Source organism: Chironomus tepperi, unplaced genomic scaffold (genome assembly GCF_022539635.2).
Source record: "Chironomus tepperi strain 1889 unplaced genomic scaffold, CSIRO-AGI_Ctep_v1 contig_130, whole genome shotgun sequence".
Lineage (NCBI taxonomy): Eukaryota > Metazoa > Arthropoda > Insecta > Diptera > Chironomidae > Chironomus > Chironomus tepperi.
This window is the reverse complement of record NW_027226252.1, coordinates 83,125-97,690: the sequence shown is the minus strand read 5'-3', so window position 1 is coordinate 97,690 and position 14,566 is coordinate 83,125. Positions and strand designations below refer to the sequence as shown.

Below are 14,566 nucleotides of genomic sequence, written 5' to 3'. Positions count from 1 at the left end.
AGTAAAGGAATTTGACTCTGGAAAAATTTTGTATCCGTTAATAAGCCACTACCAAAAAGTCATTAATTAAACTAGATAAAATAATTCAATCGTTTAAAAATGACATATTTGAACATTGGCAATCAGTTAGGACTAGAAGAAATTACTAATTTTTAAGATTACCATTAAATTTTCGTTTTTTCTTCATTTGTTTACATTTTTTTATTAAGCCATTACTCGTTATTAAGCCTTTTTTTATGATTTTGACAACTTTTTTCTTCCGATAAGCCACTGGCTTATAACGTAAATTCAGGGTAAGTAACGAAATTCCTAATCCGCGTGAAAACAATTTTTTATATTCACACCGTTTTCACGTGTGAATGTATTGAATTTGTTCAGATTGAAAAATCAGTTTTTTGGATTTTTCAGCAAAACTAAGCACAATTGCAAGTTTTGTTATATCGCAAAAAGTTTGTGCCTGGAATTCTTCACCACAATCAAAAAACAGATTTGAAATTGGTTGAGGCATTGCTGAGAAAATCGAAAAATTCGTTTTCTGTAAGCAAGCAAACAAGCAAACAAGCAAACAAGCAAACAAGCAAACAAGCAAACAAGTTAATCAGCAAGAAATCTCAATAACGAGACATCGTAGAGACTTCTAGTTTTTGCTATCGATCCGTGCTGATCTATAGAAGAGCTGATTAGATTTTGGGCTTGGAAGGTGCAGCCGTTGCTTCTAAAAAAGCCAAAAACTTTCGTTTTCATACAAAATTTCAAAATCAATGGTTATTATGATTTTTGAAACATTGAACATTGTATGAAAAGTAACAAACAGTATCAAACGAAGCTTGGCCTACCCGCTGGAGCCTGATCCCTCAAACATTTGCCAAGCGAAGCTTGGCCTACCCGCTGGAGCCTGATCCCTCAAACATTTGCCAAGCGAAGCTTGGCCTACCCGCTGGAGCCTGATTCCTCAAACATTTGCCAAGCGAAGCTTGGCCTACCCACTGGAGCCTGATCCCTCAAACATTTGCCAAGCGAAGCTTGGCCTACCCGCTGGAGCTTGATCCGTCAATTATTTGCCAAGCGAAGCTTGGCCTACCCGCTGGAGCCTGATCCCTCAAACATTTGCCAAGCGAAGCTTGGCCTACCTGCTGGAGCCTGATCCCTCAAACATTTGCCAAGCGAAGCTTGGCCTACCCGCTGGAGCTTGATTCCTCAAACATTTGCCAAGCGAAGCTTGGCCTACCCACTGGAGCCTGATCCCTCAAACATTTGCCAAGCGAAGCTTGGCCTACCCGCTGGAGCCTGATTCCTCAAACATTTGCCAAGCGAAGCTTGGCTACCCGCTGGAGCCTGATTCCTCAAACATTTGCCAAGCGAAGCTTGGCCTACCCACTGGAGCCTGATCCCTCAAACATTTGCCAAGCGAAGCAGCCTACCCGCTGGAGCCTGATCCCTCAAACATTTGCCAAGCGAAGCTTGGCCTACCCGCTGGAGCCTGATTCCTCAAACATTTGCCAAGCGAAGCTTGGCCTACCCACTGGAGCCTGATCCCTCAAACATTTGCCAAGCGAAGCTTGGCCTACCCACTGGAGCCTGATTCCTCAAACATTTGCCAAGCGAAGCTTGGCCTACCCGCTGGAGCCTGATCCCTCAAACATTTGCCAAGCGAAGCTTGGCCTACCCGCTGGAGCCTGATTCCTCAAACATTTGCCAAGCGAAGCTTGGCCTACCCGCTGGAGCCTGATTCCTCAAACATTTGCCAAGCGAAGCTTGGCCTACCCGCTGGAGCCTGATTCCTCAATTATTTGCCAAGCGAAGCTTGGCCTACCCGCTGGAGCCTGATCCCTCAAACATTTGCCAAGCGAAGCTTGGCCTACCCGCTGGAGCCTGATCCCTCAAACATTTGCCAAGCGAAGCTTGACCCGCTGGAGCCTGATCCCTCAAACATTTTCCAAGCGAAGCTTGGCCTACCCGCTGGAGCCTGATCCCTCAAACATTTGCCAAGCGAAGCTTGGCCTACCCGCTGGAGCTTGATCCGTCAATTATTTGCCAAGCGAAGCTTGGCCTACCCGCTGGAGCCTGATCCTCAAACATTTGCCAAGCGAAGCTTGGCCTACCCGCTGGAGCCTGATCCCTCAAACATTTGCCAAGCGAAGCTTGGCCTACCCGCTGGAGCTTGATTCCTCAAACATTTGCCAAGCGAAGCTTGGCCTACCCACTGGAGCCTGATCCCTCAAACATTTGCCAAGCGAAGCTTGGCCTACCCGCTGGAGCCTGATTCCTCAAACATTTGCCAAGCGAAGCTTGGCCTACCCGCTGGAGCCTGATTCCTCAAACATTTGCCAAGCGAAGCAGCCTACCCGCTGGAGCCTGATCCCTCAAACATTTGCCAAGCGAAGCTTGGCCTACCCGCTGGAGCCTGATTACTCAAACATTTGACAAGCGAAGCTTGGCCTACCCGCTGGAGCCTGATCCCTCAAACATTTGCCAAGCGAAGCTTGGCCTACTCGCTGGAGCCTGATTACTCAAACATTTGCCTACCCGCTGGAGCCTGATTACTCAAACATTTGCCAAGCGAAGCTTGGCCTACCCGCTGGAGCCTGATCCCTCAAACATTTGCCAAGCGAAGCTTGGCCTACCCACTGGAGCCTGATCCCTCAAACATTTGCCAAGCGAAGCTTGGCCTACCCGCTGGAGCCTGATTCCTCAAACATTTGCCAAGCGAAGCTTGGCCTACCCACTGGAGCCTGATCCCTCAAACATTTGCCAAGCGAAGCTTGGCCTACCCGCTGGAGCCTGATTCCTCAAACATTTGCCAAGCGAAGCTTGGCCTACCCACTGGAGCCTGATCCCTCAAACATTTGCCAAGCGAAGCTTGGCCTACCCGCTGGAGCCTGATTCCTCAAACATTTGCCAAGCGAAGCTTGGCCTACCCGCTGGAGCCTGATTCCTCAAACATTTGCCAAGCGAAGCTTGGCCTACCCGCTGGAGCCTGATTCCTCAATTATTTGCCAAGCGAAGCTTGGCCTACCCGCTGGAGCCTGATCCCTCAAACATTTGCCAAGCGAAGCTTGGCCTACCCGCTGGAGCCTGATCCCTCAAACATTTGCCAAGCGAAGCTTGGCCTACCCGCTGGAGCCTGATCCCTCAAACATTTTCCAAGCGAAGCTTGGCCTACCCGCTGGAGCTTGATCCGTCAATTATTTGCCAAGCGAAGCTTGGCCTACCCGCTGGAGCTTGATCCCTCAAACAGTATCAAACGAAGCTTGGCCTACCCGCTGGAGCCTGATTCCTCAAACATTTGCCAAGCGAAGCTTGGCCTACCCGCTGGAGCCTGATCCCTCAAACATTTGCCAAGCGAAGCTTGGCCTACCCGCTGGAGCTTGATCCGTCAATTATTTGCCAAGCGAAGCTTGGCCTACCCGCTGGAGCCTGATCCCTCAAACATTTGCCAAGCGAAGCTTGGCCTACCCGCTGGAGCCTGATTCCTCAAACATTTGCCAAGCGAAGCTTGGCCTACCCACTGGAGCCTGATCCCTCAAACATTTGCCAAGCGAAGCTTGGCCTACCTGCTGGAGCCTGATTCCTCAAACATTTGCCAAGCGAAGCTTGGCCTACCCGCTGGAGCCTGATTCCTCAATTATTTGCCAAGCGAAGCTTGGCCTACCCGCGAGACTTTTTATGGACGGTGTGAATATATCCGCATTGGGTTTCTACCCGATACACTAGTTAAAATCAAAATTATAACTTAATTAACAGCAATTGCTTTGGTTAGAATGCTGTTTATGATATTAAGTGAGTAAATAAAGATGTTTATCTGGTATTCTTGAAGTGTCAACTGAATTAAATATCATTTTGGAAATGATTGAATTTTAAAGAACACGGATTATTCAAGTAAAAATTTTCAAAATTCAACCAATCGGTGGAATCACCGTACAGTTTAAGAAAAAAAGAAGAAGAAGTCTTTTGAAGTTTAAGAAAAAGTTGTGTCATTTAGTTTTGGATTGAGACGTAGAAAGTTAAGTAATGAAGTTACTGAAAAGTTGCTGTAAAGTAAAGTGTAAACTTTAAGTGCTTCGTTTGTAATGAAGATATTGAGTTGTACAATAGAAAATTGATGAAGTTTTAATTAATATTGATAATTTAGGCATAATATTCGGATTGTTACCTTTGAATTCAAGCTTTGATGTTCTTTTCAGCTTTTGACTCAGCTTAACCTCTTTTAATAATATCAAATGGAACTCTTCTAAGTATAGCGTCCATTTATTATCCATTTGGGTTATATCAGTGTGGCATCCAAATGTCTTCATGCATATGACTACATCCGTCATGTAAGTGTCCGTCATATCAGTGTGGCATCCATATGATTGCATCCGTTTGACTGATATGACTGCCAAATGGATAAAAAAATGAATATTACACTGAGGTACTTGCATTTTGGTGTTAAATTAATACTGTTAATAAAAGAGCCTTTTAAAGCTCTAAAGCGCTTGGGATTGTAAATTAAAATACATTTCAGATTTTTAGGTTTACAGGTTCAAAGTTAAAGATATTATGAACTTCAAGAAATTATGTACTTGAAGTTCAAAATCTAAAGCTTCTCAATTTTAATATCCGTTGAAAGTCACCAGTCCGAGCGACACAAATAAAACAAAGGTTTAGTTAAAGCTAAAGGAGCCTTAGAAGCACCATAGAGGAGTTTGTCATGTTTGTCAACTCTGAATCAAACTATTGCATACCAAAGATAGAACAGACACAAAATAGGTAAAAGTAGGAAGAAAATCATCATCAAATCACTGAAATTTGCAGAAAAGATAACTGAAATATTTATATTAAATAGACGAAAAGAAAATAAAAGAATAGAAAAAGCAATGAAAAGGTCTCAGATGTTCATTTATATATTTAGAAAAATTTCAAGCAACTCAATACAATTTTAATCAATTCCTTTAGGTTTTGTTTTTGTAAACTTTTTCCATCAATGCCTAACGAGACTTCGCTTGATCTCGAACAAAGTCGATTCACAAATCTCTTTCGATGTTCATCAATTATGCATTGTTCGACATTATTTGATGGTCTTGAGAAGCCAAAAAGATCAATTATGGCAATCTCATGAAATTTTTCAACAAATAATTCCGATTTGATATTGAAAAGATTCTCAATGGCATTCAATTGTGCTGAATCGAAGATTTTGTCAATATTTTCAATCGTTGAACATAAGTTGATAGCAATATTTGTCAATAGCTGTACGAATGTTGTTGTATGCATTCCAAAGCTTCTTACATGAATGCTATAAGGACTATTATCAAATTCATCATTTAACACAATTTTACTTAGTTCCAATTCTCTGAATAAGTCATTCAGGCACGATTGTAATTCGTTTATAGATTTATTACCGTCTGTTAAAATTACAGCCAATACACGCTCATCGCATACAGTTGTAATGACATTATTGTTGAAATTTATAATTCCTTTACATGATTCCATCATGCTATTGAATGTGACAAATTTTGTTGGATAATAATTGTAAGCGATTGCTTTTAGAAATACTTCACTGACATTATAAGCTCTCAATTGATTTATTGTACATTCCAATACGTCTTGACTTTCATTCCAATGATTTTTCATCAAATTTTCCTCTAATGTATTGTAAAATGAATTCTTAAAAGTCCCAATCTCATTATCACAAAACTCATCATGATTATTGTCCTCACCGACAATGCCGAAGGAAGTAATATTAAGGTTGTGGTTCGGATGATCCCTCGATAGATAATGGACGATGCAATCTTCTTTAAAATCGGTGTAATCAATCAAATTTGTTATTATAAAGCCTGAGGTGAGAGCTGGTGTGAGACTAAATACTATAATCAATCGTATAACTTCCATTCTAATGGCGCTTTACTATCAAACTGTCTGTGCATATGAATGCATTAGTAAAATGAAAATGTGCACATCCATTAATTACGCTTGAATTGAGAATATCAAGGTGTGGCTATTTTAAATAATTTAAATTAAAATTTTGTGGTTCGAGATGCGTAGTTAGGAGAGTACGTTATGGGACGTATTCACGGAAGTGGATCTTTGGAGGTCAAAGCAGGAGGAACCGGTTCACAATGCTCACTTAAGCCGATTTCTTTTTGCAAACACGAGCGGGACAATGCAGCGAACCCCATAAAAATCGGTCGAAATCAGGCGTCGTGGTGCCGTCAGGGCAACATTACGTCTAACCGTCAATACTGCAACTTATCCGTACCATACCAAACACGGTGTGCTTATCGGATATGCTCATGTGACACAGTTATTATTGATGCCCTGCAACAAGCAACAAATCCAAAAGTTCCCACACCTTGCATCAAATACATATTAAAGTTGTTATTAAAGCTGTAATAACAATATTGATAGATGTGAGAGCTCTTGATTTGTATATTTATAAACAACTTAATTGACCTACTAGGTCGAACTCGAATGTATACTACAATTTTATAAAAATAAATATATGCATACAGAACGTTCACATTAATCATTTAAATAAATATTTGTCACAATACTCTCTTGTGAATGTTGCTGTGTATGAATTTATTATGCAATAAAACTTTGTTAGAATATTTAAATGAAATTAATTTGCTTTAGAGTTTGTTAGACTGTAAAAATAAACAAGAATATTCTTGGACATGAAAAAAAGAACGAATGACATGATTAAAAACTAACTTATTTGATTATATGAGCGTAATTAAGTTCGGTCTTGTAAAAACAGAATGGATGGGCTACAAATGGTGATACATCCTTCTCAGAATTTTCTTTAACAATAAATATATCAAATTGATACCTTTTTGGAAAACTTATGTTAAGTAAAGGCTGATAGTTGACTCTTTTATGGCATGAGACATCTCCGAGTGACACAAATGGAGAAGACTTCAACACTGAGCTTTTAAACAGAATTTGAAGTTGACTTGATATTTATATGGAGTCTTATCGAGTTGAATCGCCTTTTTCATATAATATCCGAGTCTACTACTTAAGTTTTTGATAAAGCTCTTATGTCAGCACTAAATGGAAGTGGCCTTTATGATGGAATCCTCATTTCATTTGTGTCACTCGGGATCTTAATAGTTTCAATCAAAATTGTTGCAATAAGAAACGTCTTTTGTGCCTTTTACTTACATATTGTGTTACAGAATAAAGAAATTTTCGGAATTTGAGGAATCCCCGGAATTTCCATTTCAATTACTGAGTAAATTCACATTTTAAAAATTCATTAAATTTTAAATAGATTTTCAATAAGCTTCTATCTCTGATTATAGTTGTAGATATTGACTATAAATGTAGATAAAGACTAAAGTTGTAGATTCCTCCTAAATCAATACAGTCCAGTATTTTAAGTCAAATGAAGGTCATTGAAGCAGTTGTAAATTAAAACAGTTAGGACATGATGAAATGGATGAAGTTGGAATGAAAACAGGTCCAATTTTATTCAATTTATTCCATCCCAACCATAAAATTTTGACAAATACTTAAGAAAGTTATAAATTATTGATTTTTAATAGTTTCATTATAATTTCAGAAATTTGAAAGGAGAAGGAAATGATTAAAAACTCATTTTGGAATGAAAGAAAAGTTTTTGCAGAACTTTTATTCAATCCAATTAAAATTGAAAAGAGCCATCGATTGCCAAATGAAATAAAAATATATTAACAGACAATCCAATAAAATGTTATGGACGATGTTGTCATTAAGTCTGATATAGTAATAATTTATGTTCGTTTATTGGCACTTTGCTTAGTTAAAAATAAAGGATTTTATTCTTTTCAAACTTTAATAGTTAGTTTGAGTTTAAGGAGGATTTCATGAAGTTTATGATTGTGTTTATTCCACACAATTTGGTCTCAGTAATCAATTTGCTAATTGTTTTTCAGACAATTGTTAACTGTCTTTTAATCCCGAATAGTACAAGTCTACTAATCGATCTAAAATCCGGTTCCAGGCCTATGTGACTCTGGAATGGTGTCAAATTCAAAGCCACGTCGCTATGAGACCGGATTTTTGATTGATTACCCGATTTGCGCTATTCTGAAACGGTTTTGGTTATTATTTATGAAGGAGGCACCACCAGGTAAGGCAGTGGGTCGTCATTTTGTATCAAAAAATGTTAAACTATGAACCTAGCCACTTAAAAAGCTTAAATGTGTGAATTCATGAATTCATATTTCTTCCATTCTTCAAGTCAACCCATTTTCTCTTTCTTTTATAAGAATGAAACTATTTTCCAACTTTTTCTCTTCATTTTCAATTCAATCAGTTCTAGTGTGAAAAATCATTCAATGTGTATCATGACAAAGGTACAATGACCACAAAACTTTGTCAGTTATTGGATTTTATTCAAGATAACGCTTATTGATATTCATTATGCAAGCGATAAAGTGAACAGCACAGAAAAGCTTCGAATTGTTTGAAAATATTCCTGATTTTTCTTTTTTTATCCATTTTCCTGTTTTGCATTGACGAAAACAGTGAATCAACAAAAAAGTATCTTTTTTAAAAAAAAAAAAGTTGTGAAGTGAAATTGAGCATGGAAACATTGTACAGCAGTTATGGTAAATTGATACAAAAATTATCGAGCTTGTTGACAATATTTTGTATAAACGAAAAAAGGAAGAGGAAAATCAAGGAAATTGTTGTTTATTATTTAACAAGTTTTGAAACTATGAACAATTTTGGTAGCTTGCCGGATATCTAATGACTCTTGAATGATATTTGAAAGCTTCTTTTTTGTCGTCAATGTAATTTTATGTGCTGAATAGAAACTTTAACATTGATAAAAGGGTTTACAAAATTATATGTTGCTTTCTGATTACAGGATTGTTGTTAAAAGTTAGTTGATAGTTTGTGAAGAAGTGAATACTTCCAAATGATAGGGATAGCAGGAAGAGTTGTTACAATTTGGTATATTGTTATATTTTGAAGAACTTTGATTTGAAGTAAATTCAAAAAACTTCATTTAAGAGCCAATTTAAGACATTCTAAGAAGATAGTAACAACATTTTTAAATCTATTTCAATCTATTCCTTTGTTCGAATTTCAAATGAATTTAAGTCTTTTAATTTCTATTTCCAGTTTTAAAAATCAAAACTCATCGTCATATCCATGGCATTCAAAGAATATTTTCCAAGAATTTTTCCTAACAAAATTATTCAACAGAAACGAAATAAACCCAAAATAGGAAAAACAATTCTCCAGCACCAAAAAATTTGTTTCCATTTTCCACTCGATTTCCTTTATAGACTATGAAAATTTTCCTATCTAAAAAATTAAGCTCGCTTCGTTTGTATGTAAATGTCTATTCTGCATCATCAATTAATAGAAATTCAACTCTATAATTTCGTACTCTATTTCGTAGAATTCATTTACGCAGCATTTCTGTCGACATCGAGGCGTAAAATGATTAGGACAACATTAGCACTTAATATGCGAATATTCATGACATAATGAATATTAGATGGACTCTCTGCAAATCCATAAACAAAGCAATCCACAATTTGGATATCAAATTCATATTTCTATTTTTAAAAAATCTATAGAAATGCGACTAAATTTTATGCTTCATACTTGAGCATAAAGTTTCAATAATAAAGTACAATAAATTTTCTCTATGTGCCTACATGCAAAAATGAATGACCAAACAGCAATTCATTGAAAAAATAAATTTATAGTCTAATTCATTTCTATAAAAAGGAAACAGCACAGACAAAAAAAATTGTTCAGAGGGTCGCTCAATCCTTCTTTTTTATTGCTTATTCATACATACGCAAAGCATACGATATTGAAATCTATTCAAATGTTTATAGAAATGCAACAACAGATTGCAGAAAAATAAATGCTACAATGTTGAAAACAGCGTTAAACGGTCTCTAGATTTCTATTTTATATTCCTTTTCGTATGTCTGTCTGAAGACATAAATTTTATGGATATTGTGAAAAAACAATTTTAGGGGTTTAAAGGTCTATTGGGATGATTGAATGGAATTGAATGTTTATCTCTGTGAACTGAATTGAAACGGATTGATTGGGTAGTGGTGATGTTGTGCTTGAATGAAGTAATTGTGGATACAAATTTCTGAGAATGGAGACCTTCAAAGAGAATTTTTTGAGGAATTGGGGAAGTTGAAGTCTTACTCCGAAGCTGACCAAATGCCAAATGTATACCTACTCGTTCCCTGATATCGCTAAACACAACACTGGCGACCGAGCTATGTGTCGAGATAAGGCCATTAAAGGATAGAGTAAAAGCTTATCAAAAGCACCTTATCAGAAAGATGGCAGCTCCACAATCAGGGATGGTAAGACTAGGGGTGGTAAGGCTTACAGCTGATCATTTCCGAAATTAACAAGTACAAAGAAAGCAACTTAAGGTAAACAATTTTGATACTTAATAACTTAATTATTGAGACTTTATAGCATTTCCCTAACAAGTTGTTTCGAATATGAATTGAACCTTCATCCTACAATTTCCGGTTGTATGCTCTTACTACTATGCTATTGAGGTTGTTTGAAGTTCTTGGCAGAATGCCAATTTGAACTGATATGCTGCTCTGAAGGATTCAAGACAACGTATTGTCCTTTGTGGCTTCCCTTTGAAACTCTTTTATCAAGGTCCCTTCATTATTGTTTCACAGAACAATTTTGGATTTTGGATTTATTAACCAACTCTGGTCAATTCGGGTCATCTCGTCAATTCTTCAACAAACCACCGCATTAAGAACCCCTAAACCCCATCAATTTCAAATGTCTATTTGATGCGCATATATTTTTAAAAGAAATATTTCACACTGCACTCCACGATTGGCTGCAAATTGCTCACATATATGTGGGATAAAAAAAAATTTAAAACGAGTACAGCGGATGAGAAAAATCAATAAAGGAAGTATTTTTTTTTTGTTTTATTTCTTAATTTAAATTCATTAAATTAAATTAATTCATAAAGTGAATTGCATTTTTTATATTATTTTATTTTCCATGATTAAATTAGCTCCATTGCTCTAAGTGAATTTCTGTTTCAAGAGGAAGCATAATGAAATGCAAATTGCAATTATTCTAATTGAGGTAGATAGTGAAACGGCATCCAATGTTGTATCTTCTGTTTGGGATGTTGATGTAATTGTTGATGATGATGATGTTTGCTCTTCCTCGGCACCGAACCACTCTTTGATGTTCTTCCACTCATCATCCTCAAGTTTTTCTTCGATGGTCTTCAGCTGGGATGCAATTAGTTCAGGTGATATAGCTAGATTTTGAATTAATTTATCTGTGAGTGATTTGAACTTTTCGAGATGTTTCGGTGAGTTGATTAACACGTGGGTCTTTGAGACTACATTAGTAATGTATTCTGGTTCTCTAGAAAAGTTTGGATAGTAAAATTAATAAGGTTAGTATGCCCGTTCAAGTGCTTTGTTTAGTACAAACAAAATCCGCACCCTAAAAATCATAAATCACTTGACAATACTTACAATTGACTGATTAACCACCACTTATCACTAATCAAGTCCATAACAGTCTCTAATCCAACAACACTATTTCCAATTGCAACTTCAATCACATTTGTCACAAAATAGGAACCAACTCCATTATTTGGATTCAAAAATGTGTTAAACATTTCTTCAAGTAGAGTTCGATTGAAGGAACAACCAAGTCCAACTACTTCCATGTCAAGAAACATTTCAAAGTTAATAACTTTATTGATAAAGTGTCTGTAAATTGTCTCATTGGCAATAGTTAAGGCACTGCACAAGTCTGGCTTGTCTCTTGTGGCATTTGTTTGCATGTATATAAGAAGCTGTTGCAATTGTTGCTCCAAAAATTCAGGATGTTGACTCACAATGCTCCACTTTCTAATCTCAATAGGAAATTCCTTGTCAACATCTTTTGATGCCTTTAATACCTTCATATGAGGCAGAAGAATTTTATGCATTTTAGACTGAAAATTCTCATAGACATCGCTAAATAACAGAAAGTTATGAAGTTGTTGAAGATAATACGATGCAGTCATCCAAATAATGCCAGACGTTTCATATTCTAATACACTCATGAATTCCAAGCAGTCACTTGCCGTCTTTGTATTTAAGACTTTCCATCCAAGATACAATTCTTCGTGCAAGGCTCTACGATTCACATGATGAATAATTTCATAGTTTGTCGTATAGCCTTTTATAATGACATCCCACAGCTCCCGACTGTAATCAACACGATAATATCCCACTAGTTGAATATTAAATATTATCCATTCATCCGTAGTTGTTAAGATTTCATTAATTTTTATTACTTCCGATGTCATCCACACTTTTGCTGTCTTTTCACTAAAATTTGAATTTGTTTTTGTCGCAAATGTAAGTGGAATCGCATAAAAGTCACTGATTTTCTCATCTGGAAAGCGCTTTTGTGTTAAAATGACATCATTTCCAGATTTTTTAACGCTTATGACTGGATATCCCGGCTGCTCTTCCCACGATGACATGAGCTTGCTAATATTTAAATTATTATCTGGATTATCATCATCAAATGCTTTCTGTAGGGCTTTGTGGAGATCAAGAGAATTTGCAGCTTTATATCTCATTTCATTTAAGAAGACAGTAAGTCCTTTTGTAAATGTTGATGGTGATAGTGCCTCGTAAAACATTCGAATAATAACAGCTGACTTTTCTACAATAAATGAAATGAGTTTTTGCTGAATTTCTGTTGGTGATTCTACATAGTCATTTATTGTATCTGTACGTCCAATATCAAAACCAAATAGTGGCTGAACAATTAAATCTTGAAACAAACCCATGTAATCATATTCCGGATATAGTAGATTTGAGATGTGGTATTGAAAAAATATCGTAATTCCTTCATTTACCCACAAATATTGCCACCAATCATTCGAGACAATACTTCCGAAATATTGATGTGCTATGCAATGTGTGATTGTGCCAATAATTTGCGGTTTAAAATATTCTAAAACTTCTTCGGCAAATTGACACTCGTCTAATAGTAAGGAACTTTCCTCATAAGTTATCAATCCATAGTGCTCCAATACACCGTTAAAAATCGGAATAACTACGTGATCGAGTTTAGTTATTCCAAGTGAAATCGGAAGTACTTCAATGAATTTATTCAGCACTTCATCGACTGTTTTAAGTGCAAACTTGGCGGTTCCGTTGCGAATTTTAAAAGGTTCTCCATAAATGTTTTGTTCAAATTGTTCATTTTTATTGCTGATAAAATCGAGATCTGAGACAACAAAAGACAATAAGTGTGTTGGTATTGGTGGAGTCTCGACAAATGTCGTTGTGACGTAGCTAGTTCCAGGTAGTGCTTCAATTTTTGACATTTGCATATTTGATAATGTATGATAAGACTTGTCATGCTGAATATTTAATTGGATTGGCACTCTAATTTGCGGCTCATCATAGCACGGAAATGCTTTACGGGCACTGATTGGAAAAAAATAGGTCGATGCTAACCAAATCTTCTCTTTTGCTTCATTTTGATACGATGTCGCATACAATCCACTCATCTCATTGTTAGTCATATTACCATTATAGTATATATCCAGCATAATTTCATCATTGACGTTCAGGAGTGATGGCAAGACGATAATAAGAAAGTCTTGGTTCTTTGAACTCTCAAATTCTAAACTGGATTTACTTAAATTCTCCGTCTTATCGTATAAATCCACCTTATCGATGATGATGTCACGTGAATGTATTGTTATTGTCTCACTTTCCTCGATAATTTTGATCCGAATTTTTACACGTCCATTGAATTTTAAATCACTTTTATGGATATTCGTCATAATCCATAGATCATAGCTCATTGGAAGTGAGTTATTTGGTAGCCTGTAATTTAATGATTGATCACTTCTTTTGGTTCGTTGACTTAATAATTCATGCTGTTTGGTGGCTAATTTACTAGCAACGGAAGTAATAAATATTAAAACCACAATAAGGCACACGTTTTGTACTGTCGACATTTCGATTTGATTTCTCAATTTGCACTGTGGCCAGATGGTAAATAATTCATTGTTTTACTTTTATTTTGAACGCCAATTAATCTTATCTATCGATTATTAGTTTTATTAGTGAAATTGTCAATCGTAATCTCGATAACACAATGAAGTGTACAAAACTAGATTACAATGATTTTGTGTGAGAATAGGTATTTTCGGTAATATTTGATGTTTCAATAATCATTGATATATTCCCTAACAGGCAATGAGCATGATCAGATGCGATATTTGTGATGATGAAACTGAGTTTTGATCACGATAAATTTTCATCATCACTCCATACATTATTTGATGACGGTACGGTACCGACGCGATCGCGCTTTTGTGATTATGATCACTGATCATGATCATTATTGCGTCTGATTATGATCATAACTTGTATGCAAGTGCAAACTTGCATGCAATTTTTTCACTTTCATAGTCACTGATCGTAATCAGACGCAATAATGATCATGATCAGTGATTGCAATCACTGAGCGTGATCAGTGATCATGATCACTTCGGGTTAGTGATCATGAAAAAACAAAAAAATTAATTAAGTTAACC

At 36.5% G+C, this 14,566-nt stretch overlaps 1 protein-coding gene across 1 annotated transcript; it reads right to left on the bottom strand.

The window, feature by feature from the left end:
* Positions 1 to 10,943: 10,943 nt before the first annotated feature.
* Positions 10,944 to 14,002, bottom strand: LOC139087700 (aminopeptidase N-like). Its single transcript, XM_070636592.1, has 2 exons — positions 11,484 to 14,002; positions 10,944 to 11,370 (listed from the first exon to the last, which is right to left on the bottom strand). Exons 1-2 carry the CDS (start codon positions 13,982 to 13,984, stop codon positions 11,016 to 11,018), a joined length of 2,856 nt encoding a protein of 951 aa, XP_070492693.1. The 5' UTR covers positions 13,985 to 14,002; the 3' UTR covers positions 10,944 to 11,015.
* Positions 14,003 to 14,566: the final 564 nt, after the last annotated feature.

What these genes read in the sequence shown, in the direction of transcription:
- LOC139087700 (XM_070636592.1), bottom strand. Translation starts at nt 13,984, where the DNA reads ATGTCGACAGTACAAAACGTGTGCCTTATTGTGGTTTTAATATTTATT. An exon ending in TGGTGGTTAATCAGTCAATT is followed by an intron (nt 11,371 to 11,483) that starts GTAAGTATTGTC and finishes AAACTTTTCTAG; the next exon opens with AGAACCAGAATACATTACTA.